Source organism: Plecotus auritus (assembly GCF_963455305.1).
Source record: "Plecotus auritus genome assembly, chromosome: 3".
In the NCBI taxonomy this organism is placed as follows: Eukaryota; Metazoa; Chordata; class Mammalia; order Chiroptera; family Vespertilionidae; genus Plecotus; species Plecotus auritus.
In genome coordinates, this window is record NC_137772.1 from 62,128,449 (window position 1) to 62,146,197 (window position 17,749).

General features: G+C 33.6%; 1 protein-coding gene across 26 annotated transcripts in view; it reads left to right on the forward strand.

The window, feature by feature from the left end:
• The window catches only part of MYCBP2 (MYC binding protein 2), a 308,362-nt gene that overhangs the window by 99,086 nt on the left and 191,527 nt on the right, over positions 1-17,749 (forward strand). For 25 of the 26 annotated variants that reach the window (XM_080658818.1, XM_080658838.1, XM_080658842.1 and 22 more), the window contains exons 18-20: positions 7,177-7,284; positions 13,544-13,663; positions 14,586-14,667. In XM_080658818.1, coding sequence (XP_080514944.1) covers positions 7,177-7,284; positions 13,544-13,663; positions 14,586-14,667 — 310 coding nt within the window. The remainder of the gene's footprint in view (positions 1-7,176; positions 7,285-13,543; positions 13,664-14,585; positions 14,668-17,749) is intronic. The other variant, XM_080658844.1, reaches the window with a different exon arrangement.

The window sequence follows — 17,749 nt, forward strand, 5'->3', positions numbered from 1 at the left end:
GTTTAATCATAAACTAGATTTTCTGTTTTCTTACTAATTTGTAATCGTTATCATTTGGGCATAGTCCTACTACCCTTCATTTCAATCCAGTGCATAGCTATGCTTTTATATGTCTTTTGTTTTTGTTTGAAAATCTTATTCTGGTTACGTACCAGGAGTGTCTGCAGGTTTTAATTGTGAATATAGATTTATTATTTATCTAGTCCTCATTGTTTGTGATAATTTTTGAGGCTAAGATACATTTAATGGTGGTTATAATAGATGTTTGAGTATATATCCAATGAACAGAAATAAATATGTGTTACTAAAGCTCTTTATGCCTAATAGAATCTTTTCGTTGTAGGATTAAGATGGATTATTACAGAGGTCTGTGATTTTATTTCTCTGCTAGGCAAAAGATTGATTAGAAACATTTACTGATGTTGTATATTTTAAATTCTTATTAGAAATACATTATTTAATACATAATATAGAACCTATTATTTATTAACCATCATTACAAGTTGTTTTTTCTAGGCAGTTTCTAATGTAAAATGTAATAAGCAATAAAATATATAGCACAAGTGGTATATTCCATTTTTATTACATTTAAGTTGTAAAATATATGCTTGGATTACTCTTTATAAGAGCCTAATAAGCAGTGTTGATTAATTGGTAACAGTGATTATTTGCTGTTAGTTTGGCTTTGTTTACATAAAGTCTTTGCCTTTAAATGATATTTAATGAGATTAATGTATATACTGTCATTATTTACATAATATAAATATGTGGAAAATTGCACATTAAATGTTTTATAGAAAATAGAGTAAAATTTAACTTTTGGGTCTTAATAACATATGGTAATTGAGTGATAATTCCTTTATATAGTGATATGATTTGCCTAAAGTTAATTATCAGTGTATCTTTTTACTACCTGTTTTTTCTATTTTTAGAACTATTATGTTGAATCATATGAATTGACCTACAAAACTCACCAAATCCTTGTGATGACATTTAATCACTTGCCTAATTCTGTATATTTTGTTAATCTTTTTCTATAAAAATCTGTTCTTCTCTCACTATAGTATATTCTGCATATCAAAAATAAAGACATTGATTTATGCATTGGTTATTCAACAAAACTTTGTAATTGCAGAATATTCTCTTACCATTTATTTTTAAAATGTAAACTCTAATCTTTTATAAAGATTAAAAACTCCATTATTTAAATATTTACAGAATTTATGTTATTGTATCTGATTTCATAAGCACAGACTTAGGTTCCAGGTTGGGAGGCAACAGATAGATGTTTCTCTCTCACATTGATGTTTCTCTGCCCCTCTCTCCCCCCATTGCTCTCTCTTAAAAAAAATCAATAAACATTCTCAGGTGAGGACTAAAAATATATATATACACACACACACACACACACACACACACAGAGAGAGAGAGAGAGAGAGAGAGAGAGAGGGAGGGAGGGAGGGAGGGAGGGACTGGTTCTAAGGCATATATATTTTAACTTTGTTTTTTAAAAATTTTTATTTTAATGGGATGGAGGAATCCCTTTTAGGTACTGTGCTTTAATTATTTCCGGTCAGGGGTTATTAAAGTGCTCCCAAAGGGACCAGCATGACTTGGGTTCTAGTTACAATTGCCTATTCTTGCCCTGGCTCAGTTGGTTGAGTGTCATCCCATGCACCAAAAGGTCATAGGTTCAATTCCAGGTCAGAGCACATACCCAGGTTGTGGGTTTCTTCTCTGGTCGGGGTGTGTGCAGGTGGCAACTAACTGCTTTTGTTTTGTTTTTTCCTCTCTCTCTTTCCCTATTCCTTTTCCTCTCTCAAATCAATAAAAATATATTTCAAAAAGTGTACCCATAACAATTAACCAAGAAATGTAGTACTTAAAAAACAAAACAAAAAACACACAATTACCTGTTCTCAGGTCCTATCCCAGAATTACTGAATCAGAAACTCAGGACCCAGCAAACTATTTAAACAAGCCCACCAGGTAATGCTGTTGGTGCTAAAGTGTCAGAACCACTGTTCTAGGGATTTTCTACATCAGCATCAAATGGGTCTAATGAAGTAGAATTTCTGCATGAGAGTCCTGTATACAGATTTGAGTCACATGTACAGTGCTGTAGGGCTCTTGTTTGGCTCCATGCTAAGATTGTTAGTCTTGTTTTGTCCTCATGAGGTACAGGAACTTAAAAAAAAAAATTTAGTGTTCCAACTGCCATACGTACCTGTTTTTTTTTTCTCTTCTTCTTGGCTTTTGCTTGTTACTTTTTAGATACTAACAGTTTAGTAATATGTTAATAATTGTGTTCATTAGTAATTGGCTTTTATCTATGTTGAAATTTCTTAACTTCAGGGTTATGTTAGGTTAAATATTTTTACTTGACTTGTTTATCTTATCTTCTTTACCAAGCTTGTGTTAACTGTTTCAAAGTGGATGAAAATTTTAGGACCATGCTTGTGACAGCCAATACAAAGTTCTCTGTATCTTTGTGTCTGTTTCTGTTCTGCTTGTTCATTTTGTTTGTAGATTCAGTTGCTAGATATGTATTTATTGCCATTTTATTGTTCCTATTTTTTATCTTTTTTCTTATTTATTTTTAATTCATCACAGAGAGAGGAAGTCTCGGAGAGGGAGAGAGAGATAGAAACATCAATGATGAAAGAGTATCATTAATCAGCTGCCTCCTGCATGCCCCCTACTGGTGATTGCACCCACAACCCAGGCATGTGCCCTTACTGGGAATCAAAACCATGATCTCCTGGTTCATAGGTTGATGCTCAACCACTGAGCCATACCAGCCGGTGATCTTTTTTCTTCTTAAATAAAACCTTTTAAGATCTATATATAAAAGCCTAATATGCAAAGTGTTCCCTTGGGAGTTCGACCGACCCGAGTTTGATTGCTTGCTATCATGTGCGCTGACCACCAGGGGGTGGCACGGAACGAAGGAAGGCCCCAGCCAGGAGGGACCCTACCTGTGCATGAATTTTGTGCATTGGGCCTCTAGCTTCATATAATATTGCTTTGGTGCTACTGAACTCCTTTAGCTTTTTCTTGTTTGGGAAGAGATTTATCTGTCCTCTGATTCTAAATGATAGCTTTGCAGGGTCGAGTAATCTTGGTTGTAGGTCCTTGCTTTTTATCACTTTGAATTTTTCTTGCCCACTCCCTTCTTGCCTACAAGGTTTCTATTGAGAAAACAACTGACAGTCTTATGAGAGCTCCCTTCTTGGTAACTAACTGCATTTCTCTTGTTGCTTTTAAGTTTCTTTATCTTTAAATTTTTTTATTTTAATTATAATATATCTTGGTGTGGGCCTTTTAGGGTTCATCTTGTTTGAGACTATCTGTGCTTCCTGGACTTGTATATTTGTTTCTTTCACCAAGTTAGGGAAGTTTTATGTCATTATTTTTTCAAAGAAGTTTTCAATTTCTTGCTCTCTCTCTTCTCCTCTGGCATCCCCGTGATGCGAATGTTGGTACACAGAGGCTGCTTACACTATCCTCATTATTTTATTTTATTTTTTTGCCTTTCTCATTGGGTATTTTTTGCTTCCTTATATTCCCAATCGCTGATTGAATCTCAGCGTCATCTACTCTACTGTTGATTCCCTATAAATTATTCTTTATTTTAATTAGTATAGCCTTCATTTCTAACTGGTTCTTTTTTATGCTGTTGAGGGCCTCACTAAGTTCCTTGAGCATCCTTACAACCAATGTTTTTAACTCTGCATCTAGTAGATTGCTTAGCTCCATTTTGTTTAATTGTTTTTCTGGAGTTTTGTTCTGTTGTCTCATTTGGGCCATGTTTCTTTCTCTCCTCATTGTGGCAGTCTCCCTGTGTTTGTTTCTATGTATTAGGTAGAGCTGCTACATCTCCCAGGCTTGATAGCTTGGACTAATATAGTAGATGTCCTGTAGGGTCCAGAGGCACAGCCTTCTTGATCACCCCAGCTGGGCACTTGTGGTGGGCTCCCCATGTGAACTGTGCACCCTCCTATTGTAGTTAAGTCTTGATTGCTCTTGGCATGTCAGAGGGAAGGATTTATTCAGGCCAATCAAGAACTGGCTGTGCCTCTGGACCCTCCTTGGAGGTTCAGCTGTGCAGGGGCCCACTACACAGAGCAGGACTTCATCAGGGCTCTGATACCCCCTGAGTCTGCCTTGAGTATGTTGCTTGTGGAGGTGGTTGGGTGGTGGTGCTTTGACATGGTCTGAAGCTGTCAACTGGGTGCACTGGCTCTGGAGCCTTCCAGATGGTGCAGGCCAAGGTCAACCATTGCCTGTGTTCTGCCCAGGGCCACCAGGCATAACCTACAAAGTGATCTGCAGATAGCTGCTGCTTATGTTTGAAGGTGCCAAGGTAAGGCCAACCTGTGAACCAGGTAAGGCCAGCTGCTTCTAGTGCTGGGCCTGCAGCCACTTAGCTAGAGGTATAGGGCTTGCTGAGGCCAGATGCTGCTCATTTGAGAGATTTTAGTTAAATCTGAAGCATGAGCCAAGACAGGCCATTCCAATGGGAAAGCCAATGGAAACAGCTTGGGTGGGCCTGACAGTTGGGTGAGCAGGGTTTCAGGGAATCAACAGTGTGCTGCAAACCCTGTGAGCCAAGTTGATGGAGTCTCAGATATAGCTCTAGAAGGTAGGGTTCATCAAAGGAATAATGCCTTCTGTCAGCACTTCTGTCTGGGACAGTGGTTCTCAACCTTTCTAATGCCGCGACCCTTTAATACAGTTCCTCATGTTGTGGTGACCCCCAACCATAAAATTATTTTCGTTGCTACTTCGTAACTTTAATTTTGCTACTGTCATGAATCGTAATGTAAATATCTGTGTTTTCCGATGGTCTTAGGCAACCCTGCTAGCAGTTCTCAACCTGTGGGTCACGACCCACAGGTTGAGAACTGCTGCTGTAGAGCCTAAGACCATCGGAAAACACAGATATTTACATTACGATTCATGACAGTAGCAAAATTAAAGTTACGAAGTAGCAACGAAAATAATTTTATGGTTGGGGGTCACCACAACATGAGGAACTGTATTAAAGGGTCGCAGCATCAGAAAGGTTGAGAAACACTGGTCTAGGAGAAAGCTGTCCTTCTAGCTCTCAATCTGATCCCAAACAATTCAGTGTCTCTGGTGCCTTTCAAGCTGCTATCCCTGTGCTAAAGCTCAGAGGAAGTGACTCTGTGCGCTGGCCCTTTAAGAGGAGCTGCCTGGGACTGCAGCAGCCCTTAGTCTCATTCAGACTTTATCCCCACTGGTTTTCACAGGTAGAAGTTAAGGGGACGTACTTCCAGGGACTGGGATCCTAAGCTTGAGGGGCCTGGTGTGGGACTGGGACCCCATGCTCCTCAGGGGGAACCTCCACAGCCAAGGTATCCCTCCTGATTCTTATCCACCACACATGGGTGTGGGACCACCCCATTGTGAGCCTCTGCCTCTTGTACCAGTCTCAGTGTGGCTTCTTCTTTAATTTCTTAGTTGTAGGACTTTCATTCAGCCAGATCCAGGTGGCTCTGAAAGAGGGTTGTTCTGTATTTTAGTTGTAATTTTGATGTGGTTGTGGGAGGATGTTAGTACTGAATTTACCTACACTGCCATCATGGTTCCTCCCCATTTACTACATTTTAAAAAGAGCTCAATTTAAATAACCTTAGTCTAAAAAGAATTGATACTGTATTACTGGGAAATAATACAGGGTGGGGCAAAAGGAGGTTTACAGTTGTTCATGTGCAAAATAATACAGTAATAAATAATACAAGTTTAAACTGTTTTGTATACTCACAACTGTAAATCTACTTTTGCCCCATTTGTTATTGGATTAGCATATTTCTTTGTAATAATCATAGAATATGTTTGTTAACCTTGTGTTATTTTTTATAGAACTGGTGCTGCTTGTATTTTTATCTATATCTAAAGACGTAATGAAATATATTTTTGTGCCTATTTTAAATGTTTATAAAGGGTATTTTGGTATTTTAATTTGATATTTGTCAAATTTTATAAAAGGGCAGTAGTTTTGTTTTGTTCCATTGTTAGAAAAGGTCATTATAGCTGAAGATCTGTAGAGAATTATGAAGAAAATTGTTTAAATTAAAAATGTTCACTGTTTATATACTGTCAGTTTTCTTTTCAAATAGTTCCTAACTGTCAAATTTAGAGTGTTCTGAAATTTGTAGGCATATTGCTAAAACTTAAGGAAGCTGCAGTTCTGTTCTATAAAAAAAAAGAACTGAAAACTTAAGGTATAATTTAAAGTTTCTTTTCAAGCTTATGTTAATGGGGAAAAGCAGTTTTTAAATTTTGTTGAAATTAATTTGGCTATACTTTTTTTAATTGAATGCTAAAAAGTGGAAATAATGGTAATCTATGTGACTATGTATTTGTGTACATAGTGGAGCTTCAGAAAGAAATTATTTTATGAGAGATGACTACTGTTCCATAAATGTTACTGGGTTTAGATTCCCTTCTTCAGCATCAATATGAAGCTCAGTTTATCCTTGTTTCTGATTTTGTGTATGTGGATAAAGAAATTCTAAAGTTAGATTTAATGTTTTTAGAAAATTAAATACGTCTCTATCAGATCATACTAAAATTTTTGTGTGTTTTTTTGTTTTGGCCGTCTTGTTTCCTTACTTCTATGACAGAATGTAGTTAAGTCAGTAACACTTATCTTAGTTTTGTAGTAAGACTGATATGGTTATTAAATCTTCAAGACCCTATTTAAATTTAATCCTAAATTTAAAAATTAGTTGATTTTTGGTATTGCGGTATGAAAGATACTTGTTTTTAATGATCATGTAGATTACTAAATTTGAATATATATAATGTTAAAAATATTTGTAAGGTAAAATATTTTATTTATTCTGTTTGAACTTTCTAATTGTTTACTTGAGACTGTTAGTAGCTACCTGATAATTTTATAAGTATATAAAATAGAATTTGTATTGTATAAACTATAAGATATTAAAACTTGTGTATGGAATGGTAAAACTTGTGTAGGTTACGGTTGGGGGTGGGAGAGTTAATGTGGGGGAATTGGGAGAAAAGTATAATGTCTAAAACAATAAAGAATAAATTTCCATGCTTTTTAGTTTGACTTACTTTTTTTCATTATAGTGTTTTCATTTTGTGAGCTTTTCTATGCACATACAAAATGTTTCTCCTCAGGCCCCCTTGTATTTGCTGGTCCTATTTTTATGAACCATCGAGAACAGGCTCTAGCCAGACTCAGATCCCATCCAGCACAGCTAAAGCATAAACGGGACAAGCACAAAGGTATTTGGTCTTCCTTATCACTAGGTGGGACACTTTCCCAATTTCTTCCACTCATTTGAGTTTCATCTCTGGGAAAATGCACAAACCTAATTCTTCCACTTTGCTTCTTTCATTACTATATATAGCCTGAGGAGAAAGAACATGCTGGAAGTTGTACTGTTTGTTGATGACTATCAATCTTATTTCTTTTTTTGTTGTTAATTTTAAGACATTTTATGGTATATCTTTTTTCCATTTCTTTTCAATTTTCATATAGTTAATAAGGGAAGGTGAGAAAAGTATTTATTGCTTTCTATTTTTATCCTTTGTTATCTCTTGTTAATTGACTGCCATCTGGCATTTTACTTGTTTAAAATGCTGTTTATTTGCTTTAGAATTAACAAAACTACTCAATTCATTTATAATAATGAGTTGACTGAGATTACACTTTTCCATTGTTTTAATATTAAATTTTATGTTTTAATATATACAATACACCTGAGTTACTTGATAGTGGAGGGTTAAGTAGTGATAGGTGTAAGCAAACAGTTATGTAGACCTACTCTAGTTCTCAGAAAATGACAGAAGTCTGAAAAAGTTGGTGAGGAACTAGGAAACTGTTTATGCACAAATCTTGGAGGTATCAGAGTTATGTGTTAATTAAAAATATTCCTAAAACAAGCTTATTTACTTTTAAACCAAAGATCATGGGCCAACTAAGATCAAGAAAGAATTGAATGTAGATAATTTATAAATTGATATATAAATTCTGCCTTGAATCCTAGCGTATGAACCAGGGGTTCTTTGACTAGTGAAACTTATACTTGCTATTTTCTTAAATGCCTGAGATAAATACCACCAAATAGAATAGAAAGTTTTAAAGTCACACATTCTATATAGTCAATTTATCTAATGTGTCTGCCTTCAAATTTTTTGGGGTTGCAAAAAATAGACTAATTTTATTTTTAAACTTTCACATAAAATATAATCAACTTTATTTTTATTTGTCTCTCTCACTTTGTCAGTTTGCCACTCAAAGCAAAAGCCAAAGAGACAAAACCTCTGTTTTTAGTATAAAAACAAGTAGAGCAAGCCTTAAGATGCATTCTGCAGAATTAAAAATTGAGAGTATTTTAAACCTAATGTTATTAACCATAGAAAGATTTGTGAATGCTTTATTTACTGAGTGCTGGAACAATACCATAAATATTTAAATATAAAGAATGATATTTGGGGTATGCTATGTAAAAATATTTTAGTATTTGCCAGAATCTCTGATCTCATATTTTCAATTATGCCACTATTAGAACAGATACTCTCAGTGTCTCTCCTCCTGCCCCTAATTACATAAAAGTGAAGTCTTTCCAATGCTTTACCTGAGGTTAAATATTAACAATACATAAAACAGTTTAAAACTTTTTCAGCTCCATGTTTCAGCTCCTTGTGGACAAATATCTTTAATTTCCAAAAAATTAAAAAGAAATGCCAAATGAAGACTAAAGTCACAAATTTAAAACACATTTTACAGTGTCACATTGATTAGCTATAGAAATTACTCAACAATAGCTAGCCCTCTATCTTTTCTGCCACAGGATTATTTTATAACAAGAGTCTTTGTATATTCGTAGCAACCTTTTTGGAAGGACTTACTTTATAATATGGTGGAAGGCCAGTTTTTCTAAAATCAGATTTTATGGTTTCATTGGGTGAAACAATTTATCCCTTTACCACCAAAATTTAAAGTAATGGTACTCTATTTTATATAAAGAATATTAACCCTTTCTAACTAAATCTTATATACCCATAAATTCCCTCTCTCTTACCCCCATAGCATTCACTATTAGTAACTGGCATTTAATTATCTCACTATTCACTGCTTTTTACTCTTGACACATATACTTACTGTCTTTTAAACAATTTTTATTGATTGACTTTTTAAATTTTTATTTTTAGAGAGTGAGAGAAAGAGACAGACAAACATCGATTTGTTGTTCCACTTATTTACCCATTCATTGGTTGATTCTTGTATGTGCCCTAGCCAGGGACTGAACCTGCAACTTTGGTGTATTGGGATGATGCTTTAACCAACTAAGCTACCCGGCCAGGGCATAGTCAGTCTTTTAATAATATGTTTTCTACATATTCTCTCTCTCTCTCTCTCTCTCTCTCTCTCTCTCTCTCTCTCTCAACCCTATTTGTATTCCAGTGAAAAATTCACTATTTTAATTGCTGTGTTCTGTTTTACATTCAATTACGTTGATGGTAAAATTTTCTAGATTATGATTTTTTGTGTGGGGGGTGTGTGGAGGTAAGCACTGTGGATTTATTGTTAACAGGAGTGAGTTCTAAGATGGAATGTTGGAGAGCTTCTGGCTGATTGGAGAGAATTCAGAGAAGGTCACGGAATGCATCCTAAGCAGGCAAATTTTGATTAGAGGCATAATAGAGTATTTAAGGCTGAATCAATAAGTATAACATATATAATCCATGTAATATATAGTAAGTTATTTTTTAAATGTAACCATAGACTATATTTTGAACAGATATCTACGTTAATATTTTTTTAGCAGTTTAGTGCCTTACATATAAAAGCATATTAACATAGTATTTTAGTTAGGAACATCTGAATTGTTCTGGAGGTAGTCTTGAAAGGCCTTAGTTTTAATCCTAAATTTTTCATGTATTAGAACTGTGTGGCCATTCATAAATTTCTCACATTTTTTGGCTTTAGTTTTCTTATTTTAAAAATAAGAATGATAATTTCTGACTATGTGGATATGAAGATTAAATTAAGATATAGATGTTGGTATATATAAATGTATATATTCCTTGCAAATAGAAATCCTCCATGAATACTTTAATTCTTTAAATTGATTTTTTTGCTTTCTCCTTTATTATTATTCTAAAGTTACAAAAGTTGAGATTTGTTAAATACATAATTAGTTTATTTTTATAAAAAAGTTTAAAGTGTAAGCGATTTGGTGGTGGTAAAATGCATGAGCCTTATTTTTTATCAGACTCTAAAACTGCCCTACTATTTGTAAGCCTTAGTTTTTCCCAACTGCAAAATGCAGTAACAGTACCTATGTCATCAGATTATTGTATTGATTAAAGGAAGCAACAGTAGTGAATATTGATTGAGCACTTTTCGTACATTATTTTACTTAAACTTCATAAGAGCCTTGTGAGGTGGTGTACCATTATTGCTATTTAATAGATGGGAAAGCTAAGTAAGACTTACAAAATCCAGACATCATACAACTTGCAAATAGGAGAGCTAGAATTCCAATCCAGGCCTCTTAGGCCCTAGTGCTGCAAAGCACTTATCCACTGTGCTATTTAAGCTTTCAGTGTAGAGCACAGAGCCAAGTGGTTAGTAAATTGTACTTGCTACTGCTTTGCTCTTTTATTTAGTGATTTTGCTTAAAGTACTCACTGTATTCTATGATACATTTTGTGATATACATGACCATAAGGTTACCCCAAAAGGTACAGATTTAAATAAAAATTAAAATAAGTTGGAGTCCTTTAGATACTGAATCTTTTCTCTATGTGTGTATACAAATGTGCATGAACTCTATATATACATATACATATCTACACAATATTTTAGATACATCTGTCAAAACTTTATAGTTATTATAATTTCAATATCATATAATGTATATATGAACCTACTTATATTAGGGAAAATATATTCTTATACCTAAATGGCCACTTATAAGAATATTCAGAACAATGATTTTTCATATGAATGTGAGATTAATTTTACTGCTGAATAATGAACTTAGCAGAATTAATCTCCCTGAGTTTCACTTGGAATTTATACTAAATTTTTGCCTACTTATTAGGCACATTTTTTATAAACTTTAATAAATTACTAAGTTATTAGAATTGTATTGGATTTAATTGACATCAAATACAGATATCTTTTTTAATTCTGCCACTGCTGCTGAAATGATCAAAAGCCTCATCCTTATTTTTTTACTTTTAACCAACTATAATAATATTGTAACCAGCTATAATAATTGAGAAGTTATATAGATACAGCTTTGTTTAGAAGAACTTGAACAAAATGTTTCTAGTATTTTTACCTTTAAATACTAGCTGAAACTCTTTTAATCACTGTGGTTTTAATCGGTAGATTACTAGGCTTTTTTTTCTCCTTCCCTAATGCTATGTCTCTATTGTGGGATTTGTATCTATATTTAATCTCTGACTTAAGGAAGAGGGCAAATTGCTAAATTCAGAGGTAAAAGATTGTACTGGGCCTCAATCCATTTATATAAAGTGGAATGATACTTTAATATTGAATTTAGTTAAGTTTGGTAACATCATATGAACACAATTTGTTTTCTATGTTAAATCAGATTTGCTTTTAGTAATTAGATATTTTTAACAATGGAGATGAAGCTGTGAAATTTCTATACATCTTTCATCTTCTCTAAATAGTCTTTGGAAGCTGCTTATTTCTTTTATATAGGCCTTGGTTTATGTTTAACCATTCCACTGTCTTTCCAAGTTGAGGAGTCTTTGAACTAAGAGTATATTTTGTTTTGGGTGGAGTGAAACTAATGTTGTAATTATTTTTGTAGCCCATCCAATCTTGTCAAACCCACATTAGATAATTTAGCAGAAGTGGAATCGTATTCTTTATCCTATTAAAGTAAAACCTCTCACTAATTCAGAATTTATTATACTACAGATGCAGTATTTGTGATCTTTTTTGAGTAAAAATTCAAAGTAATTTCTTCCTCTGAATTTTCAGGGTCATACTTATAAGGGGAAACCTGTCTAAAATCACTAGCTTTTCAAACCAAGGGCTCAAGAAATGAAGGATTCCTTCAACGTGCCTTCAACCTCTGGGTCGAGCAATTAATTCTTGTATGTTAAAGGACTTTCATGTTTATGGTACATTTTTATGTAATATAGGCCTATTTTGAATTATAATGTAGGTAACCACCTTTCACTTATTGTAGCATTTAGTTTACAATCTGTACTGCTTCCAGGTAATAAAATTGAATTTTTTCTTAAAGGTTCTATGATTTGAGACCTTTTCAGTAAGTCATATAGGCCAAACCTTTCTATGTTATTCCGAATTAGTGAGGTTTTACTGTCCTAGTGTTATAAGGAGTGGAAAGCTTTTCAGAATGATAGTCATTTTGTTATAGAAAGGAAAGTCATAAGTTAAGCCAATTCGGTCTGACCTGAATATTACTAATGTGAGAAATAGTAGATAAAAAAAGAAAGGCTAACATGAACATGATTTGATGTTCTTCTGTTTAGCTTTCTAAAATGGGCAATGAAAATGTAGAATTAAAAATGTGTGTGTCTGTAGATCCACATGTGTACCTGCATGTTATATAGATTTGTTTAGAGTTGCTACGCCACTGCAGAGTGGCTTAGGTTGACATTTATTCCAAGGAATTAATTCCTTATACAAATGTACAAGGAATTTGAATCTTGATGATACAGAGGTCATGTTTTAGTGATGTGTAGTTTTAGATTAGGAAAAGTAGATTACCTCCCTTTTTTATACATTCTAAATTAAAATATTTATATTCTGGAGTGTGTTTTTTAACTTTATAGTTAGAATGCCAGAATATTTAAAATCAAATGTAGAAATCAGGGAAGGTGTAAAGCAAGCTTAAGGGAGGAAATTATAAGAAGGAAGGAGGAAAAAAGAAATGAAAGCAGAAGGATTTGGTTGAGAGTAGTAAGTGGTTGGGGGCCAGAAGGTAGGACAGGGAAAAGGAATGAGCTAGTGTTCATGTATTTTTAAAAGTTTAATTGAGCTTAGCAATACTGATAGATAGGGTAGCCTTTCTAAGATTGGGAAATCTTAAGTTATTTTTGAATCAACTTGGAATTTTTTTTTAATGACTAGTACTAACAATATCACTAAGTATAAAATAATTGTTAAATGACATTGCATGCAGTTATTTTTTGTGCAAACTAAATTTTTCCATACAAATTATTATATTTGTAATTTTTATAACATGAATTTATATTACATAACTGATTAGCTTAATAGGTTTTATTCATAATTAGATTTCTGTTTTTATTGATTTAGCAATATTTGCAGGCAGAAGTGTATAGTACTGTATCTTTTCAAAATTGCTTCTTTGCAGGTAGATTCTTGATCTATCACTTCTAACAGTTGCAGATTCTTCTTGCTTGTTCCTTTTAACATTTTTTTCTTGTTCTTCCATAGTAAACTGATTAAAAATTTTATTTTGAAGATGAATAATGGCTTACTTACAAATTATAACACTTACAGATGGAAGTGGAGAACGAGGAGAAAAGGATGCAAGCAAAATCACAACATATCCTCCAGGCTCTGTGCGATTTGATTGTGAGCTCCGGGCAGTACAAGTCAGCTGTGGATTTCACCATTCAGGTAGCAGCTGGAACTTTAGGGTATAACTGCATTTTTACAATTGTGCTAAATCAGTTATTTGTTTAGTATAGACGAATGTAGTCTGTTAACTGTGCGTTAAAATCTATGGTGTGGCAATACCTTTTAAATATAAAAAAAGCTTTGTGTTTATTACAGAATTCCTTTTAAAAACTAGGGCATGATGAAATAGCTACTTGTCTAGAGATCTAACTTTTATTCTGTCTTCTGATGGATTTATATTATAATTCTATTCAGAAAATTCCTGAAAATGAAATAATCCCTGAAATTATTTTAGACTCTAGAATTCTTAATTTTTATAATCGGGTCACCTATTTTGTTACTGAGAAATGTACATCAATAAATTTCTTTTTTAAATGTTAAAAATAATTAAATGCTTAGTAAATTACTGCATTTAGGTTATATAGCTTAGGCTGTACTATTCAACCTTTATAAAAATGAAAAATGTTAAATTTTTCTTTGATGTCAAATATATTTCCTTATTCAATAAGGCATTGGCAGTTATTGAAGTTCTGACCATTCATTGATGTTTTACATAATTATGCAGAGCTCAAATCTGTCTGTATCTATATAATTATCCTAGATCTGAGAGAAAAATATTTTATATGTAGTTACTTACTATTACAAACTTTACAGTTGACCCAAATCAATGTTTAATGTTATTAAATGACACTTATTTAAATTTAACAGTATTTATTATGAAAAACACTGCATTTTATAACCTACAAAAATATCTTTCTGACCTAAAATTATATTTTTCATTAAATATAAACTTATACTTCAATTGCCTATTTTAATGGCTCTATAAATTTTAAATAGCGAAAATTGCACTGCTTTTACTATAATGTGATAGAGATATAAAATGTGCATAATGAAATAATAGAGCTCTTCCTTTTGGTTTCAGTGGTTTTAATGGAAAATGGAGATGTCTATACGTTTGGATATGGACAGCATGGGCAGCTAGGACATGGAGATGTCAATTCCAGGTATTCTGACTCAGCAGTCGCCAACCGATGGTCCACAGACCACTGGTGGTCCGAGAGGTCCGAAAGGTTGGCGACTGCTGCTCTGACTTATTGTTTGAAGATACTGTGTTGTTTTTTTCTTTTCCTTTCCTTCTTTTTTGTCTAAATATATATTTCTATACTTAAAATAGGATTTATACCACTGTTTTAAAGAGTGTGGCCTGTAAAATTACAGGTGATTCTTGATTTTATGGTTGAGTGATTTTTGTGGGGATAGATTTGTAGTTTCAATAAAAAAAAATTATTTACATTCCACACATTTTAAATATAAGTGATTATGATTATCATAAAAATCCTATATTTTTAATAATTATCTTTTTAAAGATTGCTCGTGGCAATGAAAAAGTCAGTGAATATCCCCAGATTGCATTTTTAAAAATCAGTAGTGGATTCATTTATATTCCTTGATGTTGGTCCAGAATTAAAAAGAAGATATTGAAGCTCTTGAATAATTTTTAAGTAAAAAAATGATCTCTCAGAGAAACTGTACCACAGTTTTCTAATCCACTCATCTGCTGACGGGCACTTAGGCTGTTACCAAATCTTAGCTATGGTGAATTGTGCTGCTATGAACATAGGGGTGCATATATCCTTTCTGACTGGTGTTTCTAGCTTCTTGGGATATATTCCTAGAAGTGGGATCACAGGGTCAGATGGGAGTTCCATTTTTAGTTTTTTGAGGAAACTCCATACTGTTCTACACGTGGCTGAACCAGTCTGCATTCCCACCAGCAGTGCAAAAGGGTTCTTTTTTCTCCACATCCTCGCCAACACTTGTCATTTGTTGATTTGTTGATGATAGCCATTCTGACAGGTGTGAGATGATACTGCATTGTTGTTTTGATTTGCATCTCGGATAATTAGTGAATTTGAGCATGTTTTCATATGTCTCTTGGCCTGCTTTCTGTCTTCTTTAGAAAAGTATCTATTTAGGTCCGTTGCCCATTTTTTGATTGTATTGTTTATCTTCCTTTTGTTAATTTGTATGAGTTCCTTGTAAATGTAGGAGATTAAACCCTTATCAGTGATAACATTGGCAAATATGTTCTCCCATGCAGTGGGCTTTCTTGTTGTTTTGTTGACGGTTTCTTTTGCTGTGCAGAAGCTTTTTATTTTGATGTAGTCCCATTTGTTTATTTTCTCTGTAGTTTCCATTGCCCTAGGAGCTGTGTCTGTAAAGATATTGCTAGGACACACGTCTACTATTTTGCTGCCTATGGAGTCTTGTAGGATTTTTATGGTTTCCCATTTTACATTTAAGTCCTTTAGCTATTTTGAGTTTGTTTTTGTGTGTGGTGTAAGTTGGTGGTCTAGTTTCATTTTTTTGCATGTATCTGTCCAAATTTCCCAGCACCATTTATTAAAGAGACTGTTTTGACTCCATTGTATGTTCCTGCCTCCTTTGTCAAATATTAATTGAGCATAATGGCTTAGGTTGATTTCTGGGTTCTCTGTTCTGTTCCATTGGTCTATGTGTCTGTTATTATGCCAGTACCAGGCAGTTTTGAGAACTGTGGCTTAGTAATATAGCTTGATATCTGGTAATGTGACCCCTCCACCTTTGTTCTTCTTTCTCAGGATTGCTGTGGCTATTCAGGGTCTTTTTTTATTCTAGATGAATTTTTGGAGAGTTTGTTCTAGATCTTTGAAATATGCCATTGGTATTTTAATGGGGATTGCATTGAATCTGTAAATTGCTTTGGGTAGTATGGACATTTTAATGATGTTGATTCTACCAATCCATGAACATGGTATCTTTTTTCATTTGTTTATGTCTTCCTCTATCTCTTTTTTTTTAATGTCCTATAGTTTTCTGAGTACAGGTCTTTTACGTCCTTAGTTAAGTTTATTCCTAGGTATCTTAATTTTTTTGGTGCAGTGGTAAATGGCATTTTTTTTCTCGTTTCTCTTTCTGTGAGTTTATTATTGGTGTATAAAAAGACCATAGATTTCTGGGTGTTAATTTTGTATCCTGCTACATTGCCAGATTCATTTATTAGGTCTAGTAATTTTTTGATAGAGTCTTTGGAGTTTTCTATGTATAGAATCATGTCATCTGTGAATAAGGACAGTTTTACTTCTTCATTTCCAATTTGGAAGCCTTTTATTTCTTCTTGTCTGATCGCTATGGCTAGCCCTTCCAGTACTGTATCAAACAGGAGTGGTGAAAGTGGGTATCCATGTCTTGTTCCTGTTCTTAGGGGAAATGAGTTTAGTTTTTGCCCATTGAGTATGATGTTGGCTGTAGGTTTGTCATATAAGGCTTTTATTGAAGTATGATCCCTCTATTCCCACTTTGCTGAGAGTTTTTATCAAGAAAGGATTTTTTCAAATGCTTTTTCTGCATCAATTGATATGATTATGTGATTTTTTTCTCTCAGTTTGTTTATGTGATATATCACATTTATTGATTTACAGATATTGTACCATCCTTGCATGCCCAAAATAAATCCCACTTGGTCATGGTGTATGATCATTTTAATGTAATACTGAATCCGATTTGCTAGAATTTTGTTAAGGATTTTACCATCTATATTCATCAAGGATATTGGCCTGTAGTTTTCTTTTTTTGTGATATCTTTATCTGGTTTTGGTATTAGGGTAATGCTGGCTTCATAGAAAGAGCTTGGAAGTGTGCCTTTCTCTTGAATTTTTTGGCGTAGTCTGAGGAGGATAGTTTTTAGTTCTTCTTTGATTGCTTGGTAGAACTCCCCTGTAAAGTCATTCAGATCAGGGCTTTTGTTTGCTGGAAGATTTTTAATCGCTGCTTCAATTTCTTTGGTAGTTATCAGCCTATTCAGGTTTTTTTATTCTTCTTGATTGAGTTTTGGGAGCTTATATTTTTCTAAGAATATGTCCATTTCATCTAGGTTGTCCATTGTATGGGTCATTTTCAAAGATAGACCACATGTTGGGACACAGGAAAAGTCTCTTCAAATTCAAGAAGGTAGAAATCATATCAAGCATCTTCTCAGATCGCACACACACGCACAATGGCAAAAAACTAGAAATCAACTACAATAAAAACAATTTAAAAAATCAA